The sequence below is a fragment of the Mandrillus leucophaeus genome, unplaced genomic scaffold (genome assembly GCF_000951045.1).
Source record: "Mandrillus leucophaeus isolate KB7577 unplaced genomic scaffold, Mleu.le_1.0 Scaffold65, whole genome shotgun sequence".
NCBI lineage: Eukaryota > Metazoa > Chordata > Mammalia > Primates > Cercopithecidae > Mandrillus > Mandrillus leucophaeus.
Window position 1 is genome coordinate 670146 of NW_012107030.1, and position 20473 is coordinate 690618.

The following is a 20473-nucleotide window of genomic DNA, read 5'->3' on the forward strand; positions in this document are numbered from 1 at the left end:
TTGAGACGGAGTCTCGCTCTGTCGCCCAGGCTGGAGTGCAGTGGCGCGATCTCGGCTCACTGCAAGCTCTGCTTCTCGGGTTCACGCCATTCTCCTGCCTCAGCCTCCTGAGTAGCTGGGACTACAGGCACCCGGCACCGTGCCCGGCAAATTTTTTGTATTTTTAGTAGAGACGGGGTTTCACTGTGGTCTCGATCTCCTGACCTTGTGATCCGCCCGCCTCGGCCTCCCAAAGTGCTGGGATTACAGGCGTGAGCCACCGCGCCCGGCCTAATTTTTGATTCTTTAGAGACGGAGTTTCACCGCATTGCCCAGGCTGGTCTCAAACTTTGGAGCTCAAAGTGATCCGCCTGCCTCGGCTTCCCAAAGTGCAGGGATTACAGGCGTGAGCCGCTGCGCCCGGCCTGTTTCTCCATTAATTTAAATCTTTTTTTCCATAGCTTTTGTTAAATCCCATGTCCTCTGTCAAGCCTTTCTTGAGCATCCATCCTCAGGGGTCCCTACTTGCTGCCTGTAGACTGTTCATTTGGGTGGCTTTGCTGGGGTTGCCTGTGAAGCCATACAGAGGCATGAGCCTCCTGATGCCAGCCTAGCACATGCCATGATTTTGGTTAGCAACGTTAGCAACTTACCTATTGCTGTTCACAAACCACCATGCCAAGCACAGGGCCCTGCATGTAGTGGGAATTTGATTGTCCTTACATCGGCACACATGATCATCGTGATTAGGATGGGTTATTGAGTCAGAGGGAAAAGTGAGTATTAGACATGACAGGGGTTTTGCTCAACTGGGGTTATTTAAGAGATTGTGATTCAGCTAACGGGAGTAGGAGAACTAGAGAGAAAGCTGGCTTTTAGGAAGACTGGTCAGCTTTCATTAGAGATTGTGGTGAGTTGGGCAGGGGAGCAAGTTTTAGAAGGAGATGGGTCGGTTGCCTATTGAGATTTTCTTTTTTTTGTTAGTCTAGTGGGAAATCCTGGTAAGTAGTTGGAAATGTAGGGAAAATATCTATGGATAACATGTATTTTGTAATGTGAATATTTTCTTTTCTTTTTTGCCTAGTGTCCCGAGCAAGAGAAGCAGTCCTAGATGCCCACTTTCTTGTTTTGGCTTCCGATTTGGGCAAAGAGAAAGCAAAGCAGCTGCGCTCAGACCTGAGTTCCTTTGACATGTTAAGATATGTTGAAACTCTAGTAAGTTCAAAGCTACAGACTGAATAAGAAATGTTCTGTTATATGTTATATAATTATTTACTTTGCTTATATCCATATGCAGATGATTTCACTTCATTCTTTTTTGGTCTCAGATTCCTCTAGAGAGATCTTACCAAATTAAACAGATGAAAGGAGAGCTATGTGGTGGAATTTTGGATGGGGGCTTGGAGTGAAAATCTCGTAGCGTTCTGTCTTAGGGTGCTGGGGTCCTTTGTCAATAGCCGGTTTTCCTCTGTTCACTGGTGTTCTAGATCCTTCTCAGTGACCGGGGACCTTTTTCTTGGGCTGGACAGAAGCCCACTCTGTGACGGCAGAGCTCAGCGGGAATTGAGTTAGGCCTGGCGAGAGGGCATGTTTTGGTCTGTCTTTGAGAATATTTCAAAACCATATGAATATGATTGGGTTTTGCTTTTTTTTTTTTTTTTTCCTTTGAGACAGAGTCTTACTCTGTCGCCCAGGCTAGAGTGCAGTGGCGCGATCTCGGCTCACGGTAAGCACCGCCTCCCAGGTTCACGCCATTCTCCTGCCTCAGCCTTCCGAGTAGCTGGGAATACAGGCACCCGCCACCACGCCCAGCTAATTTTTTTGTATTTTTAGCAGAGACGGGGTTTCACCATGTTAGCCAGGATGGTCTGGATCTCCTGACCTTGTGATCTGCCCGGCTCGGCCTCCCAAAGTGCTGGGATTACAGGCGTGAGCCATCCAGCCCAGCCAGGTTTTGGTTTTTTTGGTTTTATGTTTTATTCACCTTTCTTTGTCTCTTGACAAGTTTGAATAGTGGTTACCTGCAATTCTGAAACTGTTCCTTGGTGAATTTACCAAAAAAAGAAAAAGCACACAGAGACTGACCTTGTAGCTCACTTTGTTGTCTTTTTAAAAAATTCTATTCTGGCCGGGCGCAGTGGCTCACGCCTGTAATCCCAGCACTTTGGGAGGCTGAGGTGGGTGGATCACCTGAGGTCAGGAGTTTGAGACCAGCCTGGCGAACATGATGAAACCCCGTCTCTACTAAAAATACAAAAATTAGCTGGGTGTGGTGGTGGGCACCTGTAATCCCAGCTACTTGGGAGGCTAAGGCAGGAGAGGCAGAAGTTGCAGTGAGCCGAGATCACACCACTGCACTCTAGCCTGGGCTACAGAGTGAGACTCCGTCTCAAAATCAATTAATCAGTCAGTGTATCAATCTGAGCCAACCTCTGTCCTAGCACAGATAGCTGCACCTCAGTAGGAACATTGTATTTCTAACTGGATGTTTATGTCAAATGGTTATTAAAATAATTTAGTACTATGAGATCTGACCAGATAAAGTACTTTTTTTGTAAAGGCAGGAGGCACGAGATTATTTCCAGTTTGTTTTTCAAACTTTTTCCTTTTTTTTTAAACTTTTTTTTTTATTGTGAAGCATAATACACTTAGGAAAATGCACTCTAATATACATCAATAAAGTAACCATATATTGTGTATTTCTTTAAAAATTACTTTATCAGGTTAAGCTCTGTACTTTACTTTTTTCTTTTTTTATTTTTTGAGACGGAGTCTTGCTCTTGTTGCCCAGGCTGGAGTGCAATGGCATGATCTCGGTTCACCACAACCTCCACCTCCTGGGTTCAAGTGATTCTTCTGCCTCAGCCTCCCAAGTAGCTGGGATTACAGGCGCCTGCCACCTTGCCTGGATAATTTTTGTATTTTTTGTAGAGATGAGGTTTCGCCATGTTGGCCAGGCTGGCCTCGAACTCCTGACCTCGTGATCCACCTGCCTTGGCCTCCCAAAGTGTTGGGATTACAGGTGTGAGCCACCGTGCCTGGCCAAGCTCCATATTTTAAATTCTAAATAAATAAATTTAGAATTTATTCATTCTAAAATAAATTCTAGAAGTCTTAAAGCATTAAATATAAAACCTTAAATTAATGGTTGTCAAGTCTCTGGGCGGAGAAGACTTTCCTATGTATAACATCAAATATAGACACTGTAAGGGAAGATTGGTGGATCTCTCTGTCAGTTAAACAGACCAAAACTGCCACATCCACCTACAAGGGTGCCGTGGTAGGACGGGCGGCAAGGGAACAGAGAAGAGCAGGCCATAGCGCTCTGACCAGGCTCTTGTAGTCTTTCTTTAAAGTCTGGTTGCCTTTAATAGGGTTAAGCTCCCCAAGGGTCTTGTGATTATTGTTTATATATGATGTTGCCATCATAACTGGATAACTTCTAGGCATTTTACAGTATAATGTAATAAAAATGTACTTTCATAAAAGTAAATTCAATATAACACATTTTCTGTAAGACAGTTTGAGATGAGAGAATTATTTGACTTCCGTCTACTCTTCCCAGGAAGGGAATTTTAAGATGAGCCATTCTCTCAGTAATGCTGGGCCACTGCTCTCTGGATATACTGCAACACAAGCTGAATAGAGATTTGTAGGACGTTTGCAAAAAATTAAAATCTGAACACCAGCTGAACTTGCTGGTGCTGTCGTGAAGCTTTTGATTTGGGATTTAATTTTATATTTGTATGCTGGTGCAGCTTTACTAATACATGAACTATTGGTGATACAGAAATTCCCAGGGGGCTGAGTTCTGGCGTACCTAAATCACTCTGCCTGCCAGTGGGCTAGAGTAGGGTTTCTCAGCACTGACACTATTGATTGTCATTTGGAGCTGGGCATGTCTTTGTTTTGGGGGCCGGTACTGTGCATTGTATGATATTCAGCAGCCTCCGTGGCCTCTACCCAGTAGATGCCAGCAGCATATCAGTTGTGACACCCAAAAATATCTCCAGGTATTGCCAAAAGACCCCTGTGGGCAAGTATACCCAGGTTGAGAACCACTATATATTGTGTATTTCTAAATCATTTCACTTTCTCACCCAAAGGTTTTGAGTACATTGAGGAATATTTTCTGCCAAAAAGAAGGTAGCTTTGAGAAGAGGACTTTAACTGTAAAGTTATCTTTACAATAAGAAATTTAGCCAGCATGTTAAGACACTGAAAGCAGGCTTTGCGTCTGGCCTCTTAAAGGTTGAGTGATGCAGATTATTGGATGTGGACAATGATTGCGTGTGGCTTAACTGGGTTTTTTGTTTTCCTTCATTTTTGTAGCTCACACATATGGGTGTAAATCCGCTAGAAGCTGAAGAACTTATCCGTGATGAAGATAGTCCTGATTTTGAATTCATCGTCTATGACTCCTGGAAAATATCAGGCAAAACAGCAGAAAACACCTTTAATAAAACCCATACATTCCACTTTCTGTAAGATTATTTTAAAAATCCAACAGACCAGCTATTTGTGAACTTTAAATTGTTTTTTGTTGTAGGGACAAAGATTATTTGGTATTGTAGAGGTGACAGTCATGATGCCGTTGTTTGGAGACTTGAAACTTTGATATAAAGTTTATAAACACTACTCCGGGTGTGGTGGCTCACGCCTTTAATCCCAGCACTTTGGGAGGTGGATACAGGTAGATCATCTGAGCTCAGGAATTCAAGATCAGCCTGGGCAACATGGCGAGAACCCATCTCTACCAAAAATACAAAAAATTAGCCCGCTGTGGTGGCCCATGCCTGTGGTCCTGGCTACTTGGGAGGCCAAGGTGGGAGGATCACTTGAGCCTGGGAGGCAGAGATTGCAGTGAGCTGAGATGGTGCCACTGCACTCTGGCCTGGGTGACAGAGTGAGACCCTGTCTCAAAAAAAAGAAAAGTCCATAAACTCTAGATGTGGGTGGAACCTTAAAGGATCTCTCATTCTGCTTTAGCAGAAAAGGCCAGAACCTCTTTACCAGTGCTCTCTCCTGGCTCCTTTGCTTCTAGCTCATGAGGCTCTGGGTTTATCATCTTTAAATTCCTTACCATATAGGAGGATGATACCTCCTACTGAGGGTATCTTACGAGTCTCCTAATGTCTAAAATGACATTTATTATAATACCCTTTTGGATGACCACTGACTTGTATTTGAAGATTACTTGTCACTGCCACATAAACTGCCCCGTTCATTTTTTAGATAGAACTCTGATTTTAAAAAAAGATTTCTTCATATTCGAATGAAGTTGGCTTCTGTCTTAACTTCCTGGCATGGTCCTATGGAGAAACTAAGAACAGCTCTTACTGGCTCTTCTCTAGAGGACCTTCAAGTATATTGGTTTTGTTGCCCAGTAGATACTTTCTCTAGGGGTAGCTATCTGAGTTGTTCAGTCCTCCTTTAAGTGGTATAGCTCCTGGGCATTTGTCTTTTCTAATTTGTCTTTTTAAAAACCTTTGAGATTGGTAATGGCTCGGGTAGAAGGCCTTGGAGATGCCAATGTAGTAGTGTGGTGTGGGATCTGGCATCTATTTTTAGTAAGATTTCAGGTAACTCAGGTGCCCAGAGCCATTTGTGTATGTTCTATTTAATAGGATACTGACGAAACTTCTTTATCTTACGATAAAGTCTAAATCTTTGTTTTTTGCTATTGTACTAAACTCATAAATCCTAGGTTATAAAGATAAAGCCTTAAACTTTATCTCATCATCCAGCCCAATTTCCAGCCACAATGAAGTACTTAAAACTGTGTCTTTGTACTTGCTGTTCTCTTGGCCTCCAATTCCTTTTCATCTTTCCCATTCGGTAAAGTTTGTTGATCCAGCAGGCCCCATCTTGGAAGCCTCCAGCAACTTCTCCAGACAGAGGTGTTAGAAGTGTAGGATCAGATTTCCCAACCACGTCACTCCCATGTCTGGGTAGATATCTCTGCCCAGGTGTTCTCACAGCACTTGAGCAGTACTCTCTAAGCACCCAGGATCTACCATGTTACTTTTTTTAAATTTGATTAATTTATTTTTTGATACTGCTCCTTGTGGAGCAGGAGTGTGCCCAGAGTAACCCACCATGTGATGCTGAAATGGATCTGTGTGTATAACGTAGCTGTCCATCTACGTCGTGTACTTCCGTCTCCTCAAGTGTAGGGACCACATGAGCCTTATTCTTGGGACTTTGATCTCTACATGATGCAGACTTACATCTATTACTGTAGCCCAAGTCTGCATGAGGGCAGAATCCAGAAGGAAAAGGAATCCCATGGCTGTGACTTGCCCTGTTACTCTAAGACAGATGTGTTCGTAGTCCTGGGCTGGGAGCCTCTGCCTTGGCCTCCCCAGATCAAAGGCTTCTGACCCCACTGGAGCTTCCCCACATGCCTACTCATCCTTCCCCTGCTCTTTTAGAAGTTGGCTTTGCAAAACAGATAATAGGTTGGGTGGTGGGAAGAGGTCACAGGCACATTCACTGGCCTACTGTACAGGGCAGTGTGAAGGTGTCTGAGGAGGTGTCAGTGGTTGAGTAAAGCTCCTAGGAGTTATTTTAGAAATACAAAGAAGGCAGAAAGGCTGTCACAAACTTTACTAAGAGTCTTAGTCTGATGTCAGCTTGTGTATCACTAATGTCTGGTCTGAATTTGACTATATCATGCAAACTACTTTTAGTAAAATTAGTTTGTTTAACAAACAACAGGCAAAAAAATACATGAAAGCATATTTTTCATCAGGTTGGGTTCCATATACGGAGAGTGCCCTGTGCCAAAGCCACGAGTCGACCGTCCAAGAAAAGTTCCTATGATACAAGAGGAGAGGGCAATGCCTGCCCAGGTTTGTTTTAAAATGTTGCTTTTTAAAAAACACCTAAAAGTTAAAATAGCATTAAAATAATGTGCATGCAATTTGGCCATTTTTTCTAAGCTTGCAGGTCTGGAGCCAGGTTTTGTCACTTAAATAATCGTTTTATTTAAGCCTTTAAGCATTTTATCGGACTGGCTGCTTGTCTTTAACTCATTTCTCTGGTTTTGATCGGCTCTCCTAAGCCAGGGTCAGCCTCACCACTGTCAACACTTAGGGCTGGATAATAATTTTTGGTTTGGGGAACTGTCCTGTGCATTGTAGGATGTTTAGCAGCATCCCTGGCCTCTACCTGCTATATGCTCATAGCCCACCTCAACCTCCGAGCTGTGACAACCAAAAATATCTACATATGACAACAAATGTCCCTTGGGGGTGTGGGGGGGAAGTCACACCCACTGGAGAACCACTGTTTCTAAACTGCCCTTTTGTATTTTGCTATTTTATGTTCAACCTGAAAATGGTTAATTTGGTAATGTTACTCTTCTATTAAGAAACTGATAGAAAAATGTTACTGAGGCCAGGCACAGTGGCTCACTCCTGTAATCCCAGCACTTTGGAAGGCTGAGGCGGGCAGATCACAGGGTCAAGAGTTCGAGACCATCCTAGCCAATATAGTGAAACCCCATCTCTACTAAAAATACAGAAATTAGCCAGGCGTGGTGGTGGGCGCCTGTAGTCCCAGCTACTTGGGAGGCTGAGGCAGGAGAATCACTTGAACCCAGGAGGCAGAAGTTGCAGTGAGCCGAGATCGCGCCACTGCACTCCAGCCTGGGCAACAGAGCGAGAGTCTGTCTGAAAACAAAAAACAAAACAAAACAAAAAAAAGGTTGGCCGGGTGCGGTGGCTCACCCCTGTAATCCCAACACTGGGAGGCCAAGGCAAGTGGATCACCTGAGGTCAGGAGTTCAAGACCAGCCTGGCCAACATGGTGAAACCCCGTTTCTACTAAAAAATACAAAAGATGAGCCGGATGTGGTGGCGGGTGCCTATAATCCCAGCTACTCGGGAGGCTAAGGCAGGAGAATCACTTGAACCTGGGAGGTGGAGGTTGCAGTGAGCCAAGATGGCACCATTGCACTCCAGCCTGGGCCACAGAGCAACACTCCATCTCAAAAAAAAAAGTTACTGAAACTAGAAAATCTGTATTTTTTTAAACCATATGTATGTTTTTTTTCTTTTTGAGACAGAGTCTTGCTCTGTCACCCAAGCTGGAGTGCAGTGGCACAATCTCATCTCACTGCAACCTCTGCCTCCCGGGTTCCAGCGATTCTCCTGCCTCAGCCTCCCAAGTAGCTGGGATTACAGGCATGCACCACCATGCCTGGTTAATTTTTGTATTTTTTAGTAGAGATGGGGTTTCACCGTATTGGCCAGGCTGGTCTCGAACTCCTGACCTTGTGATCCATCCACCTCAGCCTCCCTCAGTGCTGAGATTACAGGTATGAGCCACTGTGCCCTGCCTAAACCATAAATTTTAAGATGGGGATATAAACTGCTAGTAATCCCCAACAGACGACATTTAGGCTGGGCACAGTGGCTCGTGCCTGTTATCTAGGTGCTTTGGGAGGCTGAGGCAGGAGGATCACTTGAGGTCATAAGTTTGAGACCACCCTGAGCAACATAGCAAGACCTCATACCTAAAAAAAATTTTTTTAAATTAGCAAGGTGTCCTAGACAAGGTAGCATGAGTTAAAAAAAAAAAAAAAAAAGTAATCAGATGTGGTGGTGCACGCTTCTAGTCCCAGCTACTCAAGAAGCTGAGGTGGTAGGATCCCTTGAGCACAGGAGTCTGAGGTTACAGTGAGCCAAGATCATGCAACTGCACTCTAACCTGGGTGGCAAAGGAAGACCCTGTCTCAAAAAAAAAAAAAGTTTGAGTATGCAAGAGTGAAGAAAAGGTTGTTAATAGGCCAGTAAGTAGGTCTGTCAGCTTGATAATGACTTTTTTCAGTTAAGAAGAATGGAAGAATCTCATCAAGAAGCAACAGAGAAAGAAGTAGAAAGAATCTTGGGATTGTTGCAGACATATTTTCAAGAAGATCGTAAGTGTAACACCATTCAAAGTGGAGCAATTTGTATTTATCTGTTCAGTGAAGTTACTTGTATTTTAAAGGCAGTTTCAGCTGTATGTAATGTTTGAATAAATGCATATTCATTTAATGAGGATTCTTCTCCCCTTTAGAAATTTCATGTGAAAAGTTTGAAGTTAACTTTTTCATTTTTATCTTTAAAAGATTTTTTTGTTACAAAATGAAATATGCATTCAAGTGAGAAATGTCAAAAGTACCCGTTCCACCTCCCCTCATTATAAAATGTAATGTGTATATTTTCAGATTATTTTATCAGTTTTATACACACCTACCTAAATAGTTTGTTTTGGCCGGGCATGGTGGCTCATGCCTGTAATCCCAGCACTTCGGGAGGCTGAGGCAGGCGGATCACCTGAGGTCGGGAGTTCGATACCTGCCTGACCAACATGGAGAAACCCTGTCTCTCTAAAAAATACAAAATTAGCCCGGTGTGGTGGTGTGTGCCTGTAATCCTAGCTACTCGGGAGAGTGAGGCAGGAGAATCGCTTGAACCCGGGAGGTGGAGGTTGCATGAGCTGAGATCGTGCCATTGCACTCTAGCCTGGGCAACAAGAATGAAACTCTGTCTCAAAAAAAGTTTGTTTTTTTTCTTTTTTTCCAAGCTAATCATTATATGCACATTCTTCTGCTATGCGACTTTTCCAGTGGACATTCTTCCATATTATTTCATATAGATCTCCATTATTTTGTTCACCGATTCCCATTATATGGCTGTGCTGTAAATGTATTTAACAGACCCTCCATAATGGTTTTTTTTTTTTTTTTTTTTTTAGAAGAAGTCTCTCGCTCTGTCGTCCGGGCTGGAGTGCAGTGGCGCAATCTCAGCTCACTGCAACCTCTGCCTCCTGGGTTCATACCATTCTCCTGCCTCAGCCTCCCAAGTAGCTGGGACTACAGGGGCCCGCCACCACGCATGGCTAATTTTTTTGTATTTTTAGTAGAGCCTGGGTTTCACCGTGTTAGCTAGGATGGTCTCGATCTCCTGACCTTGTGATCCACCCGCCTTGGCCTCCCATAGTGCTGGGATTACAGGTGTGAGCCACTGTGCCTGGCCAAGTTCCCTTTTTTTTTTTTTTTTTGAGACAGAGTCTCACTCTGTCACCCAGGCTGGAGTGCAGTGGCACCATCTCAGCTCACTGCAACCTCCACTTCCCAGGTTCAAGCAATTCTCCTGCCTCAGCCTCCCGAGTAGCTGGGATTACAGGTGCACGCCACATCTGGCTAATTTTTTTCAGTATTTTTAGTTAGAGACAGGGTTTCGCCATGTTGGCCAAGCTGATCTTGAACTCCTGACCTCAGGTGATCTGCCAGCATCGGCCTCCCAAAGCACTGGGATTACAGGCGTGAGCGCCATGCCCAGCTGGATGAATAAGTTCTTTATAGCATTTTACTCTTGTATAAATCGCTGAAGTAAAAAATCTTAGCATGTAATTTTGTGTTCTTGCACTCATGTTGCTGTAGGACAGCTTCTTAGAGGTGGTTTCCAGGTCAGTGAGCATACATGTTTTTAGTAGAGATGCCAGATTGGCCTCCAGAAGGGTTGGATTGATTTGCACTCCTGCAGCAGGGTGAGTGCACACCCTTTCTTTGTCTCTGGCTAATGCTAGAGTATACTGATATTAACGTAAACAAAAATCAAATCTTTTTTCTCTTTTTGTCTATAGCTGATACCCCAATGTCCTTCTTTGACTTTGTGGTTGATCCTCATTCTTTCCCCCGTACAGTGGAAAACATCTTTCATGTTTCCTTCATTATACGGGTAAGATTAAAGATTAGTTTTCTAATTGCTTTTATATGCTTTTAAAGGGATACATAAGAAAAGCTGTAGAAGGGAGCTGGCAAAGGTATCTGTATACACGAGCCAGTATATGTTTCAGACGCATTGTAGCAAAACGTTAATTGGCATATTAGGTAGAAGAAGCTAGCTAAAATTTTATGTGCTTGCTTTTATGTTTTAGACATTATGTAGAGAAAGAATTGGAAAAATTTGAATATGGAACTGTAGATTAGGTAACAGTATGGTATAAATGTTAAATTTCCTGAATTTGATAGTTGTCATGTTGTATAAGAGAATATCCTTGTTCTCAAGAAATACACACTGAAAGATTAGGGAAAAGAAGCAGGCCGCCTATCATTCTCACTTCATTCATAAATAATAGTATGTAGAGTGATAAAGTAAACGTGGTAACTAACACTTTAATGACTGATGAATATGGATAAAGGATATATGGCATGTGTTTATAGTAGTTTTATAGCCCTTTAAGTCTGAAATTATTTCAAAATCGGTTTTAAAACTCTACTCAGAAATGTACCATGGAAATTTACTTTAGACTGTCTTTAATCTTACTTCAGGTTGCATTCCCACATGTAAGATGAATTTGATTTTAACCTTAGAGAAAAGCTTATGTCGACCAAAGTATTTTCTCAGAAATAATAAAAAAGGCATATTTTGCCAGTGGTTCCAGTGACAGAATTATGCAGAATAAAATGTGGAGTATTCCAAAATATATATAAATCAGTTAAAGAGACAAGATGAGTTTCACTTAAGAGATTCTCAGGATGGAGGCTGTGTCTGGGTGAAAGAGCTGATTAGAAACCCAAAAGATACCCTGTGTAAACAAAAGATATTAGGGAAGTCTTATCTATATCATCACATTATTGCTATGGTATAATTTGATTTTCTGAGATACTGAATTTTCTGAGTAATTTTTTTCATCTAGTGGTTATAGGTTTGAGTCTTAAATGTTTGTCTTCTCCTAAAATCATGTTTTCGTTTTAGGATGGTTTTGCAAGAATAAGACTTGACCAAGACCGACTGCCAATAATAGGTAAATGATACTATGTTTGGAAAAATTAGTTTTAGAGAAAATATATTTGTTAGTAGCATTTAAGTATTTTACTAAATGTAAATGAATTTTCAATGTAGATTAACGTTTACAATATTGTATCTTGCTCAACTACCTGAAGACACTGAAAACATGGCCAGCGTCTAAAATTTGATGGATTCATCTATATCATTGATTCAATATCTGCTGTAAATATTAACAAAGAAATGATATAATTTCCCTCAGATCTTAATTTAGAAATGACTGCAGTCATTTTTGTAGTATCCCTCTTTCTAATCACGTTTTGTCAGATGCCAGCACCTTCTTTTCTCCTTGAGGTTCTATGAATCTTTCATTCTTACCTGAATAATTTCACACTCTCCATTACTCATGTCCTCCTAAGGTCTCCTGTGGAGAGAATATGTCCATCGCACTTACTTGCTACTTTCGATGTTCTCAGTGTCCTATTGGACTCACTAGGGCTTAGCTCTGTGGTTGACACATAGATATGCAGATTTTCAAATGTCTCGAATGTGTTACTCTACTACATGTTTTTTTAAATGGAAACAGATGGGATGACTGACTACTGTAATAATACTGCAGCAGCTCCATAATGCATGAAATCCTAAAAAGTGTGTAATATTATAAGTATCTTTTCAATACAGGTTTCATTGCTATTATACATCAGTTTCCGTTTAGATTACCTGTTCCGATTTAATAACCTTTGATAAATTTGAAAAATTTGTCTTTCAAACAGAGCCTGTTAGTATTAATGAAGAAAATGAGGGATTTGAACATAACACACAAGTTAGGAATCAAGGAATTATAGCTTTGAGTTACCGTGACTGGGAGGTAAAGCTCTGCCTGTTGCCCCTGCATAGTTCTGACTCTGACTTCACTTTCTGTAAACCCAATGCCTAAATGTTCATTATTGTCTGCCAGGAGATTGTGAAGACCTTTGAGATTTCAGAGCCTGTGATTACTCCAAGTCAGAGGCAGCAGAAGCTAAGTGCTTGATGCTAGCTGAAGGTAATGTTTTCAATGGGATGGCTACACAGTTTTATTAAAAGTTTATTTGGCAATCCAAAGTATCCTTTTTCCCCATTCCAGTGAAATTTGGATTTTTGCCTCCCTGTAGTGCCCTATTCTTAGAACTGTGTAACAGGTGAGAAAGGCATAGTGGTTCTACGTTCCCTTCTCTGGATTGATTAAATTTGTGCTGTTAAGATTTGCAGCTGAGGCTGGGCACCGTGGCTCAGGCCTGTAATCCCAGCACTTTGGGAGGCTGAGGCAGGCGGATCACGAGGTCAAGAGTTCGAGACCAGCCTGACCAACATGGTGAAACCCCATCTCTACTAAAAATACAAAAATTAGCTGGGCGTGGTGGTGCATGCCTGTAATCCCAGCTACTTGGGAGGCTGAGGCAGGAGAATCGCTTGAACCTGGGAGGCGGAGGTTGCAGTGGCCGAGATCACGCCACTACACTCCAGTCTAGGAGACAGAGCAAGACTCCATCTCAAAAAAAAAAAAAAAGATTTGCAGCTGAAAGAAACAGTGCAGGATTGTTCTTGGTTTGGTGGGTTTTGTTTTTGTTTTTAATAAAAAATAGGGAAGGGGTCTCACTATGTTGCCCAGGCTGGTCTCAAACTCCTGGGCTCAAGGGATGCTCCCATCTCAGCCTCCCAAACTGCTGAGATTACAGGTATGAGCCACTGTACCCAGCTGCTGCTTTTCCCCCCAACAAACTGGTAAATTAGATAAGTGAAATATTGAATCCTTCCATCCATGTTGTTGTTCACTGTACCATTAGATTTGCTTATTTTATAAGTACAAAGCAGAAAAGGAGGATTAGGATACAATTACCTTAGAATAATGTTGGTAAATTGGCATTTCTAAAGTTTGTATTAGGCTATGAAAGAATTCTTCATTTTTATCAAGGGTAACATTTCTAGAAAGAAATCTTAATAATGATCTGGCATTTTGTAGCGCACACAGTTGTGGGTGGGAAGACCTAGATTCCATTGGCTATGCCCCTTACTTTATTTATTTTTGTCCCTTACTTTAAAACCTTGGGCAAATCACTTAATCTCACTCAACTTCATTTTTTTTTTTTTTTTTTGAGACAGTCTTGCTCTGTCACCCAGGCTAGAGTGCAGTGGCACGATCTCAGCTCACTGCAACCTCTGCCTCCAGGGTTCAAGCAATTCTCCTGCCTCAGCCTCCCGAGTAGCTGGGATATAGGCACCTGCCACCATGCCCGGCTAAATTTTGTATTTTTAGTACAGACGGGGTTTCACCATGTTGGTCAGGCTGGTCTCAAACTCCTGACCTCGTGATCTGCCCGCCTTGGTTTCCCAAAGTGCTGGGATTACAGACGTGAGCCACCATGCCTGGCTTCAACTTCATTTTTTTTTAATCTATAAATACATCTATAAAATGGGAAGATTTTCAAGCTAGATCATTGCTAAGGGTTTTTTTTCCAGCTCAAATTTTGTGATTTTGAGCATTAAAATAAGCTTTTTCGCACTTAATGTAAACACTTAATATGTGCTTCAATTAATTGAAATACTTTTGTTCCAAGTTGTAAAAATATTTTAAATGAAAGAAGGGAATAGACCGGGCGTGGTGGCTCACGCCTGTAATCCCAGTACTTTGGGAGGCCAGGGCGGGCGGATCATGAGGTCAGGAGATTGAGACCATCCTGGCTAACACGGTGAAACCAGGCTTTACTAAAAATACAAAAAAATTAGCCGGGCAAGGTGGCGGGCGCCTGTAGTCCCAGCTACTCAGGAGGCTGAGGCAGGAGAATGGGGTGAACCCGGGAGGCGGAGCTTGCAGTGAGCTGAGATCACGCCACTGCACTCTAGCCTGGGCAACAGAGCAAGACTCCATCTCAAAAAAAAGAAAAAAAGAAGGGAATAAATATAAGATATATAATGTGGATTACCCTGGGCCCTACTCACTGAAGAAGGCTAATTGTTAGATTTTATTTATGTATATTATATGAACTTTTGGTTTATCATTTATAAACTGTTAACCAGCTATTCTTCCCCTTTTTAGGATTCAAATGGATAGCGAAGTCCAAAACGGAAAGTGGCATGTATTGTATATATTGTATGATTCAACATTTTTAAAGGCAGATTGTTTTTAGTAAAATGTAGCTTTTGATAGTTAATAAATTTGTCATGGTTGTCTTTGATTAAAGGAAACTCACCACCATATTCACAAATAATTGTAGTTGCTCTTTATTTCCTAATTATTGGAGAGTGTCTCCTTTGTCTGATCCTCTCCCAGTGAAAGTTTTACTTAGGTTATTAATGCCCTGTGGACCATTATGATTCTTTTTAGTTCTTTTTTGCCATAAAGCTAGCTAGTCAACAAATAGGTTGTATCATATGAAACTGTTGTTTTTATAGGTAAAATACAGTCAAATACAAGCAATTTCCTATGATTCAGCCTCTGATTTACACACAAGAAACTATTAAATCCTCTGGCAAGCCAGGCTGGACTACTTTCCCCAGCAACACCAGCCCTGGTTCCATCTTACCAGCATGCTACTCCATGCTTCTCATCTCGGCTGTGCTTTGAAGTCTAGTCAGTTTCTTCTCCCAGTGCCCACTTTGCTATTTCATGTTTTCTCACTGCTTCCCTCTGGCATCAGGGGTAGAGGCGTCTTTTCTGTGGAAGACTCTGGGCTCCAGCGCTTCCTGCCTCCTAGGGGAGTCTGCTGTCTCAGTCATCCCCTTGACCTGTATTTGGAGTCTTCCCTTCAACTAAGCTCATCTCTCATTTAAAAAACATTACCATGACCCTCTTCAAGCTGCTATCCTATCAGCTTTTTAATGAGAGTCACTTGTCTCCCCTCACGTCAGTCCGTGGCAGTGTGGCACCTCCTTCCCCGCTAATCAAGTCTGTTTTATGCCAGATTTCCTAATTCCTTTCCAAATTGTTAACTCCAGTGGATACATGGGTGTGCATTTGACACTTGGAGATCTATGCCTTGAAGCTGTGTATCCTTGATGTCTGTTGCTTTCCCTGGTTCCCCTTTCATAGTCACTGTCATCATTTATGCTGACATTTACACCATGAACAGTCTGAAAACTTTGATGCCTAAACTTCTTGAAAATGTTACAGATACATGCAATCAATTGCTCACTGGACAGCATGTGGGTTATTTTAGATATGTACAAAACAGCCCTTCAGATCTTCTCCCTATGAGACCTATACTGGCGCTTTTACAACTATTTTCTCAGATGAAAGCTAAGATTGCCCCCACCCTCCAAGCCCTTACCTTAACCAGTCACTAATCCCCATCTGGTCTCTTCTCTCAGTTTGCCCAGGTTACTACCACAAACTCCAATCTGTTATCGCCTGCTTCCTGTCCTTCAGGTCTCTTCTGCTTCTTCAGAACCACTTGTCATATATTACTCGGATTTCCCACTGCCTTGAAGATTGAAAAAAATCTGAACTCTTTAGTGATATTCAAAACCTTGCATGCTCAGGTTCTTTGCCTACATTGCCAGGCGTGCTTCGTCAGGACTCAACTCTAGCATTTATTTTTTTGTTAAACAATTTTATTGAAATATAATTTGCACTGGGCGCGGTGGCTCACGCCTGTAATCTCAGCACCTTGGGAGGCCGAGGCAGGCAGATCACCTGAAGTTGGGAGTTCAAGACCAGTCCGTCTCTAAAAATACAAAATTAGCTGGGCGTGGTGGTGCATGCCTGTAATCCCAGTGACTCGGGAGGCTGAGGCAGGAGAATCGCTTGAACTGGGGAGGCGGGGGTTGTGGTGAACTGAGATTGTGCCATTGCGTTCCAGCCTGGGCAACAAGAGCGAAACTCTGTCTTAAAAAAAACAAAAAGAAAAATTCACATGCCTACAATTTTCATGTAAACTGTATAAATCATTTTTATCTATTCATAGGGCTTAGCAACCATTACCACAATCTAATTTTTGAACATTTTTGTTCCCCTGACCCTGAACCCACTCTACCTCACCTCCTATCCTGACCTCTTACCCCTAAGCAACCACTAACATACTCTCTGTAAATCTGCCTGTTCTAGACATTGCACATAAATGGAATGATTTCCAAGTTCTTGTCTAAAGTTGTGCCCTTCTTTATCTTTCATTTTTCTGGTTTCTACTTGTTTCAAACTTTCCTAATTTGAGAAATTTAAAAGTGGTTACATTTTGTAAACTAAGGCTATGTTGCTTTTCATTTTGTACCTTTCTGTAACTATTGAATTTTCTTTCTTTTTTTTTTTTTTTGGAGACAGTCTCACTCTGTCGCCCAGGCTGGAGTGCAGTGGCCCAGTCTCGGCTCCTTGCAAGCTCTGTCTCCCGTGTTCACGCCATTCTCCTGCCTCAGCCTCCCAAGTGGCTGGGACTACAGGCACCCGCCACCACGCCTGGCTAATTTTTTTGTATTGTTAGTAGAGACAGTGTTAGCCAGGATGGTCTTGATCTCCTGACCTTGTGATCCACCCGCCTCGGCCTCCCAAAGTGCTGGGATTACAGGTGTGAGCCACTGCACCCGGCCAACTATTGAATTTTCTAAACTGTACTTTTTACTTTTTAAAGTTATCAACAGTGGCCAGCGCAGTGGCTCACACCTGTAATCCAGCACTTTGGGAGGTTGAGGTGGGTGGATCACTTGAGGTCAGGGGTTCAAGACCAGCCTGGCCCACATGGTGAAATCCTTTCTCTATTAAAAAATACAAAATTAGCCGGGCATGGTGGCGGGCGCAGTGGTTTATGCCTGTGATCTCAGCACTTTGGGAGGCTGAGGCGGGCAGATAACGAAGTCAGGAGATCAAGACCATCCTGGCTAACATGGTGAAACCCCGTCCCTACTAAAAATACAAAAAGTAGCCTGGCGTGGTGAAAGGTGCCTGTAGTCCCAGCTACTCAGGAGGTTGAGGCAGGAGAATGGCGTGAACCCGGGAGGCGGACCTTGCAGTGAGCTGAGATTGGGCCACTGCACTCCAGCCTGGGTGACAGAGCCAGAATCCGTCTCAAAAAAAATAAATAAAACTCATCACCTTCCCAAAGCCTTTCTTTTCCTCCAGGGTTTTGTTAAAAGCACCGTGTTCTTACATCAGTTGTCCTGTCTGTACTCATCTCATGTATTCACACCTTTTCCATGGATGTCCCCAAGGGCTGGGGAGGAGCCTTATTTCTGTGCTGACGGTGGTAGAAATCAGGATGGAACTGTGGCCATGCCTTCCTCCTGTCTATGCTGCCTAAGCAGTTATCATCCAAGGTCCATTTTCAGTTCCCCATAAATTGCTGCCCAACTCTAGTCCATATTTTCAATGAAACACTTCATACTGCATAACCAGACATGCTATTTTTTTTCTTCAGTGTTTTCTTCCCCACATGAGTTGATGAGTTGTAAACCCCTTGAAGTACAGAGGGGCTACATGCTAAAGTCATTGCTCCCTGACAGAGTTAGGGCTTAGGCTTAGGAATATGGCATCTCGTTAAATTTTAGGTGGATTGGAGAGCATAAGACACTGTTTCTGCATAATTCTAACAGGCTTGTACACCCTCTGCTATATTTACTCCTACAGAGAGGGAGCCATGCCTCTTTGGTCAAGATCAACTCAGAGGCTGTGAAATTGTAGGTTTCTGGATTTCTAGAAAAGTGTTGGGATTAGTAGTGTTAAAAGAATGATGAAAAGCACAGCGAAGGATGAAGGTGTGTGAGATAAGACTTTTCAGAGTTGGAGGCGGAGATTTAAAAATGGCTACCTTTTTTTTTTCTTTCTTTTTTTTTTTTGGTAGACAGAGCCTTGCTCTGTCCCTCAGGATGAAGTGCAGTGGCCAGATCTCAGCTCACTGTAACCTCTGCCTCCTGTGTTCAACCGATTGTCCTGCCTTGGATTCCCGAGTAGCTGGGATTACAGGTGCAAGCCACCACACCCGTCTAATTTTTTTGTATTTTTAGTAGAGATCGGGTTTTACCTTGTTGGCCAGGCTGGTCTTGAACTCCTGACCTTAAGTGATAACGCTTGCCTCAGCCTCTCAAAGTGCTGGGATTATAGGTGTGCCCAGCCCAAAGTTTTTTGATAGGAGTCTGTTTTCCCTCTCCTTGGATTTAAGCTGGTCTTGGTGACTTATGTGACCAGTAGAATACAGAAGCGATGTTCTGGGACTTGGGAGGCTAAGTCATAAGAAGCCTTCTAGCTTCCAACAGGCCTCTTGGAATACACAGTCGTAGAGTCGTGAGTCACTGAATAATAAGTCCAACTACCGCATGGCACTGAGACTACATGGAGAGCTGCAAATGAGAGAAGGGCCAGGGAGGCCCAGCTTTCTAGCCTTCCCTGACAAGGGCATGTAGAGAAGCCATCTTGGACCCTCCAGATGAGCCCAGTCATCACCTGAATATCCCCAGGCAGCTCTGGTGGTGCCTCATGGGACAGAAATGTCCAGTTGAGCTCTGTCTGATTTCCTGACATAGAATTGTGAGATAAAGTGGTGGTTGCTTTAAGTCACTAAGTTTTAGAGTTGTTACACAGCCAGCTGAAACACTTGGAATTACTGTGCTTGTGGCTTTACTTTTTATTTTTGCCAGTTTGATGCACTTAAAGAAAACCAGGGAGCATATGATTTTATTGCATTAATGACTATAAAAGTATGCTAGTCTAAAAAATATAAAATAATTTAAACCTTATTTTTTTCTAGTTGACTTCTCAAAAATGGTGGCATACTCAAGAGCTCCCTTCAGAGTGGTTTCTTAATTTTACCCTCTTTTTTTGATTTATCCATCAGAATCATCACTTTTCTAAGTGATTTCTGGTAAGGTTGCAAAATTGGATAAGCTGTGACGCATTCAAACTTTCACCTTCTCTTTTTCCACTTGAGATTTTAGGAAAGATGGAATGGGGCTGGAACACTTCTGAGCATATCTTTGCTCTGTGAGTTCTCCCTCAGATCATTCGGTCTTGATGTCCTTTCATCTGTTCCTTTGTCCATATCACCTTGTGCTTATTGGTTTCAGTTTTGTGTGTTTTCTGGATAGTTTCATGCTTTCTATCCTTTTCCAGTGTTAGTATTTTAGGGGAAAGTATTTCACTGGGAATTCTTTGAGGGAACAGTCAGTATTTGTGGTCCCTGAGGCCTCTGGCTCGTTCAGCCTGGTATGTGTGTTTCTTTATGTGACTCAGTTTCCTCTCAGGCACTAGAGAGTCCCATTTTTTAGCATCTTCTGTTTTCTCACTTTGTGGTCTCTTTTCCTCTTCCTCTAGTTTCCCATTTTGGAACCATATTGTATTTCCATGCTTCTCCCATTGTCATTTCTTGATACTATTGATAGTAGTATGCCTCTGCTTTAGCAAACAGGAAGTCAAAAGACAAGGTCTTAAGTTTATGAAGTGTTTCATTCTCCTGCTGAAACTTGTGGACTAACAGTTTCCTCACTTCTGAAGAATGGACACCACCTAGACCGGGTGTGGTGGCTCACGCCTGTCATCCCAGCACTTTGGGAGGCCGAGGCGGGTGCATCCTGAGGTCAGGAGTTTGAGACCAGCCTGGCCAATATGGTGAAACCCCGTCTCTACTAAAAATACAAAAATTAGCCGGGCATGGTGGTGCACACCTGTAGTCCCAGCTGCTTGGGAAGCTGAGGCAGGAGAATCGCTTGAACCTGAGAGGTGGAGGTTGCAGTGAGCCAAGATCACGCCACTG

At 42.7% G+C, this 20473-nt stretch overlaps 1 protein-coding gene across 1 annotated transcript in view; it reads left to right on the forward strand.

The window, feature by feature from the left end:
- NSMCE4A (non-SMC element 4 homolog A (S. cerevisiae)) overlaps nucleotides 1–15007 on the forward strand; it is an 18459-nt gene extending 3452 nt beyond the window's left edge. The window contains exons 3-11 of the mRNA XM_012001066.1: nucleotides 1064–1194; nucleotides 4312–4463; nucleotides 6734–6833; nucleotides 8815–8905; nucleotides 10618–10712; nucleotides 11733–11781; nucleotides 12536–12630; nucleotides 12721–12807; nucleotides 14839–15007. Coding sequence (XP_011856456.1) covers nucleotides 1064–1194; nucleotides 4312–4463; nucleotides 6734–6833; nucleotides 8815–8905; nucleotides 10618–10712; nucleotides 11733–11781; nucleotides 12536–12630; nucleotides 12721–12795 — 788 coding nt within the window. The 3' untranslated portion in view covers nucleotides 12796–12807; nucleotides 14839–15007. The remainder of the gene's footprint in view (nucleotides 1–1063; nucleotides 1195–4311; nucleotides 4464–6733; nucleotides 6834–8814; nucleotides 8906–10617; nucleotides 10713–11732; nucleotides 11782–12535; nucleotides 12631–12720; nucleotides 12808–14838) is intronic.
- Nucleotides 15008–20473: the final 5466 nt, after the last annotated feature.